Source organism: Cololabis saira, chromosome 16 (assembly GCF_033807715.1).
Source record: "Cololabis saira isolate AMF1-May2022 chromosome 16, fColSai1.1, whole genome shotgun sequence".
In the NCBI taxonomy this organism is placed as follows: Eukaryota; Metazoa; Chordata; class Actinopteri; order Beloniformes; family Belonidae; genus Cololabis; species Cololabis saira.
The window spans coordinates 1,516,238-1,522,500 of NC_084602.1; the positions used below are offsets into that span (position 1 = coordinate 1,516,238).

General features: G+C 41.7%; 2 protein-coding genes across 2 annotated transcripts; one reads left to right on the forward strand and one right to left on the reverse strand.

Moving 5' to 3' along the window:
- The first annotated feature begins 259 nt into the window (after positions 1-259).
- Positions 260-2,792, forward strand: LOC133462376 (uncharacterized). The gene is made up of 2 exons (XM_061743594.1): positions 260-507; positions 1,697-2,792. The coding sequence occupies exons 1-2, from the start codon at positions 283-285 to the stop codon at positions 2,777-2,779; spliced, it is 1,308 nt and encodes a 435-aa protein (XP_061599578.1). The 5' UTR covers positions 260-282; the 3' UTR covers positions 2,780-2,792.
- Positions 2,793-4,678: 1,886 nt separating this feature from the next.
- Positions 4,679-6,036, reverse strand: LOC133462805 (zinc finger and SCAN domain-containing protein 29-like). Its single transcript, XM_061744256.1, has 3 exons — positions 5,563-6,036; positions 5,209-5,349; positions 4,679-5,030 (listed from the first exon to the last, which is right to left on the reverse strand). The coding sequence occupies exons 1-3, from the start codon at positions 5,930-5,932 to the stop codon at positions 4,744-4,746; spliced, it is 798 nt and encodes a 265-aa protein (XP_061600240.1). The 5' UTR covers positions 5,933-6,036; the 3' UTR covers positions 4,679-4,743.
- Between the last annotated feature and the right edge of the window lie 227 nt (positions 6,037-6,263).

A 6,263-nucleotide genomic window follows, 5' to 3' on the forward strand; every position in this document is an offset into this window, starting at 1 on the left:
ACCATGAGTCTAATGCCGCTTTTGCACTAGTATCGGTTCAGCCCGGCTCCGCTCGGCGCGGTACGGCGCGGTACGGCACGCTTCTACACGGTGTGTTTTCGCACTGCCAGGGGACAAGTGGGGGGGTTGGGGTGAAGCTGCTGTGACATACTCGATTGCGCAACCCAAACGAGGAAGTAAGTAGGCGGAGTCATGGATCTATTATAAAACGGGCGGAGTTGGAGCGAAGCCGCTGTGACGTACTCATTTGTGCGACGCACACGAGGAAGAATAGACGCGAAGATGGAGAACGTTGCTGTTTTGGTGGAGCTGCTGCTTTTTATCTGGCGTTTATTGCGTACTAATATGCTTACTAATATGCGTAATTTGCGTACTAATATGCAAGATGTGGAGAGAAGGCTTCAAGCGGCGACGGAGGACGCCATCGTGAAGCACAAGAGAGTGCTGGAAGCCATAGAGTCCTACGAGGAGGAAGATCACCGGAGGAGTAGGAAACGTGCTCGCATGGTAAGCTAATTGCAGATTGTTTTTACTCGCCTAAAGTTTGGTGTGATTTGGAGTCCTTCGGAAGATATTAGGAGGTTTTTTGCGAGCCGCTTCTCCGTGTAATGGAGCGCATGAGGGCATAGACGGACGCAGACGATGCAGCGTCTAAATAACTCGTTCATTTCTTTTATGAATCACTAGATCTGCTTCCAGGACCTGTTGTAACATTGTGGCGCGGTCTGTGTATTAAATAAATAATAAATTTCCGTTTGTAAACAAGACCTCTGAACTCATGACGTCATCTCTGTGCGCGCGTCCCAGACACAGCTCCGTGTACAGCTGGAGTTCGCTACTGTTAGTTTACTGTTAGTTATTTGAAACATGTCTGAATATTTGTCAAATTCTGAGGTTGTGGACGACGACTTTGAATATGATGGCCGTCCTTACCGTTTTGAGCCAGAGTATACGGCTGAAGAGCTCACGGAACGGAGGACAGAGTGCGCGCACAGAGATGACGTCATGAGTTCAGAGGTCTTGTTTACAAACGGAAATTTATTATTTATTTAATACACAGACCGCGCCACAATATGTTACAACAGGTCCTGGAAGCAGATCTAGTGATTCATAAAAGAAATGAACGAGTTTCGTGGCAATCATGTGTTATTTAGACGCTGCATCGTCTGCGTCCGTCTATGCCCTCATGCGCTCCATTACACGGAGAAGCGGCTCGCAAAAAAACTCCTAATATCTTCCGAAGGACTCCAAATGACACCAAACTTTTCTGGGTGAGTATACGACCATAAAAAATGGCATAAATAAGGTCCAGGTTGTAAAAAACCGAACTTTCCCTTAAGTATGAAAACAAATGATGTTCTGTATTTCAGTATGCGGAGTAATTTGGGGTGGCGAATTATGTTTTGTGTTGTGGATAACCAGGGCAGGGCTAAATACGTTTTTTTAACTTCTCCCTGCTCCATTTCGAGCATGCAAAAAAAGAAAAAAAAAGCCAGTGAGGCATGTTTTTGTTTATGATTGTTATGATTTATATTATACTGTATTATACATATTATATATATTATACTATATATATATATATATATATATATATATATATATATATATATATATATATATATATATATATATATATTTTAGCATGTTCGAAATAAAAATTTTCATTCATTCATTCATGATCTTCTGCCTGTTTCAGATTGCTGTACTTCATCGCCGCAAACCGTCGGTCTGGAAGTTCAACAGAACCTCGGAGTGGTGGGATACTATTGTTCCCGGCTTCTCGCGCCAGCAGTGGGTGGATAACTTTAGGATGTCCGAGGAAACGTACAACTTCCTCTGCAACAAGTTACGCCCTGCCATGGAGCGCCAGGACACGACTTTCCGTGAGTGTGTTCCCCTAAAAAAGAGGGTTGCTGTTGCACTCTGGAAGCTCGCCACCGGCTCTGAGTATCGGAGCATCGGACACCTTTTTGGAGTCAGCATCACCACTGTGTGCACGTGTGTGCAGGACTTTTGTAAAGCAGTGGACATGTTGCTGTTGCCAGAACAAATCCGTTTCCCCGATGAGAGGAGGTTACGACAAATCGCTGCCTACAATGAGAGTAGGTGGGGGATGCCACATTGCGTGGGTGCTATTGATGGTTCACACATACCAATCATTGCACCAAAGGACTACCACAATGATTACTTCAACAGGAAAGGCTGGCACTCAATAATCCTACAAGGTGTGGTAGATGGAAAAGGGCTGTTCTGGAACGTCTTTGCTGGACCGGCCGGGAGCACGCATGATGCTAGGGTCCTGAGGTTGTCAAACCTGTGGGAACTAGCCAGCCGAGAAAACCTCTTCCCAGCTAATTTCAGGAACATTGGTGGAACAAATGTTGGCTACTACATCCTTGGGGACTCTGCATATCCTTTGCAGAAATGGCTCATGAAACCATTCCATGACACCGGAAGGCTCACAGTGGACCAGAAAACATTCAACTACAAATTCAGTCGTGCACGGGTGGTTGTGGAAAATGCTTTTGGCAGACTGAAGGGGAGGTGGCGTTGCCTCCTGAAAAGGAACGATTCGGACATCAAGCTAGTGAAAGCTATGGTGCTGGCATGTTGTGCTCTCCATAACCTGTGTGAAGGTCATGGGGAGACCTATGAGAATTCATGGGATGTACCTGCGGCTGCAGCAGCACCTGTGGAAGCGGCGGCGCAGGGGTCAGAGGGGGAGCAGGGGGGGGCAGGTGTCAGAGATGCTTTAATGCGTTACTTGGCCACCAGCTAAGTTTTAAAATGTTCTGGCAAAATGTTCTTTCAATAAAGTTCTGTACTTTCAAAAAAAGTAGTCAGGTTTTTCTATTATTCCACGTGAATTCAAAAACCAATCATACAAGGGTGAACCATTATTCAGGTGCTCAAGGTACACAGAATATTGGGAGGTTCATATCCCTGAATATATGAATTTGAGAGAACTTGTATAACCAAAAGAAATGAGTTTGATATAAAAAATGTGCAATAAAAAACTGGAATAAAATATTCAAACTGGGAAGATACAGTTTGTTATATTGTGAAACGGTTCAATAAAAGTGGAAAATTATGTTTTTATTGTAAAATGCTCAAACCAGAATAAGTTCAATTAAAGTTGACAAATACATAGTTAAAAGTTTTATTGTAAAAAATGCACAACCCGGAATAAAATGGGGAATATAAAGTTTTAAAGTCTATTATAAAAAATGTACACTAAAAAGTGGAAAAATACATAGTTTGTCTTATTGTAAAAAAAAAAAAAATGCACAACCTGGAATAAAATGTGCGGAGGTGGTGGGGGAGAGGAGGATGTTGGCAAAGCTGTCTTCCATCATGGACAATGTCTCCCACCCCCTTCATGAGACTGTTAACCATATCATATATATAACCTATAGAAATTAAATAAAATTAAAAGAAACAAAATAAATAAAACACAAACAACCAATAAGCAATATCAGTAATTATAATCATAATTGAACTGGTCTCCTACAATATCCTAAATTCAAGAGTCCAATCTCCCAGTCACCTCTACAATGATCCACGAACAGCCTTGAATGCCGGCAAACAAAATAAAATAAATATATAAATTACTTTAGAGGTCCCCATTTTTATACTTGTCAAGAATTGCTTTCTTGTGTTTTTAAGCTGTATAGTTAGTCCTGTGTTTGATTTCATCATCCAGACCATCCCACAAAGTTACCCCACAGGCTGATATGCACATGGTTTTAAGAGTAGTGCGTACACGGTTTAAAATGTAATTTTCCTCTTAGAATGTCCTTTAGCTTGAAACATTTTTTGATCACACTAGATGTGCGGCTCAGTGACCGGCATCGTCATCCACGATGCACCACCATCTTAAAATGTTCAATGGAATTGGGAGTTTTGTAAATGTCTATAAATATGTACACTAAAAAGTGGAGAAAAATAGTTTTATAAATTGTTATAGTATATAGAAATGTTCAATGAAACTGGAAAAGTATGGTTTTAAAATGCTCAAACCAGAATAAATTCAATTAAAAGTTGACAAATACATAGTTTTATTGTTAAAAAATGCACAACCCACAATAAAATGTGCAATAAAAGATAAACCTTTAATAGTCCCACAGAGGGGAAATTTGCAGTTTACAGCAGCAAAGGGGATAGTGCAAAAACAAGAGGCATCAATAGAAAAAGTAATAACAAAGTAATAATAACACTATAAAGAAATACTAGTATATAAAAAGATAACAGACTGATATTTACAGATGGATATTTACACGATTGCACGTTGCAGTGAGTGAAATAAAAAAATAAAAAAAATAAAACAGGGGATATAAAGTTATATTCACTAAAGTGCAAAAATACAACTAGTTTTTTTATAAATAGTCTTATTGTAAAATAAAATGCACAACCCAGAGTAAAATGTTCAAGAAAACTGGGGATATAATGTTATATACACTAAAGTGCAAAAATACAACTAGTTTTTTTTATAAATAGTCTTATTGTAAAACAAAATGCACGTAAAGAAATGTGCAATAAAAATTTTCAAAAAAAACTGGAAAAAATGTAAACAAAAAACTGGAAAAATAAAAAAAATAGTATTTATAAAACGTATAAAAATGTGCAATAAAAAATGTTCAATAAAAAAATGGAAAAAATGTAAACAAAAAACTGGAAAAATAAAAAAATTGTTTTTATAAAAACGTATAAAAATGTGCAATAAAAAACTGGACTCCACAAATGTTAGTTGCCATTACGTTGCCCAGTCAACGCCGTGGTAAGCCGGTCCAGCGCAGCAAGAAACCCTAGGTTAAATCGTTCGTTCATCTGGTTCTGCACATCCTGTTGTTCTCGGTGTAGTTCTCGTAGTTCTCGCTGTAATGCCGCTTGGTGCTCCCTGGCCTCACGGGCATCATCGAGAAGCCTCCCAACATGGCTCTCCCGCTGGGCTTGCAGGACCTGGTCGTTCCGGCTGCACTCTCGGAGGGCATCGACGAGCTCTGACGTGTGGGAGGTCCTTTTTCTTTTACCTAATAAAAAAATACAATTGGAGAAGCGAAAACACAGTTTACCAAAAGCAAGAAAGAAAAATGGAACAGCTGTGTGTCCTGCTCTGAACATATCAAATCATATCCTTGAGAATTACAAGTCAGAACAGACAGGGAGATGATTGATATGCCTTGTACTATAATATGGTGGAAGTCTTACCAGCCATTACACGTGATGGACAAACGGCCACCGCATGTGATGTTGTTGGGGATGTTGGGGATGTTGGGGATGTCGGACGTGCTGGCGTTGAAGAGCAGGAGGCCGAGGGGGTGAAAGACAGAAACTCGCCCTGGGAGATGTCTAAAAAAATAAAAGAAACAATTATATGTACACAAATATTTATATATAAAAAAACATTGTGGCCACTCGGTAGATGCAGCGTGTAGCTGGCTTATTGTCTCACAACAATGCAACATGCAACAAAAGGCCCCAAAACACACCGTCCCCCAAAAAAACACGACTAGCGTGGTTATATCGAAGGATTTTTCAAATGATTCAAAGGAAAAAACTCACCGTCCTCGTTTAAAGTCTCGAGGTGGACCGTAGCGGAGTCCAGGCTGCTCTCTCTCCCGTTGCTAGACGGTCGCTGCCCATAGATTTCATCCATCTGGGCCAGCCACTTCCAGTTTTTCCTGGAAGCCCCGCTACGGCCATTGTGGTCCTTCACCGCACGATAGTCACTCTTCAACTTCTTAAGCTTGTCGCGGCACTGCTGAAGAGTTCTGTAGAAGCCTCGTTCAGACATCATCTGAGAAAGCTGGAGAAATACTTTTTCGTTCCTCGTGGCCCCGTCCAGCTCCCTCTGGATCCTATCCTCCGCCACCAGGTTCAAAAATGTCTCCACCTCAGAGTTTGACCATGGCACGGACTTCTGAGCAGCCATTGTTGTTTGTTTTCGATGAGAAAGGAAGAAGAACCCGCGGGTCGCTCTTTATGAGGTCACATCCTGACTCAGACATCTGGTATCTGATTGGCCAACCCCCCGACCAATCAGAGGCGTGGAGGGTGATGACGGCCCCGCCCCCCGACCAATCGGTAGCGAGGAGGGTGGTGACCTCAGAAATAGTCCCTTCTCAGCACGCAAAGAACCTCACTGAAATGGGTACAGAAAAAAGTATCGCTTTGGAGCGGCTTTACCCGTTTCAGCCCTAGTGCGAAAGCGCAAAATGGGGCCATAGCGGGTAGAACCGAGCTGAGGTGGTACCAGTGCAAAA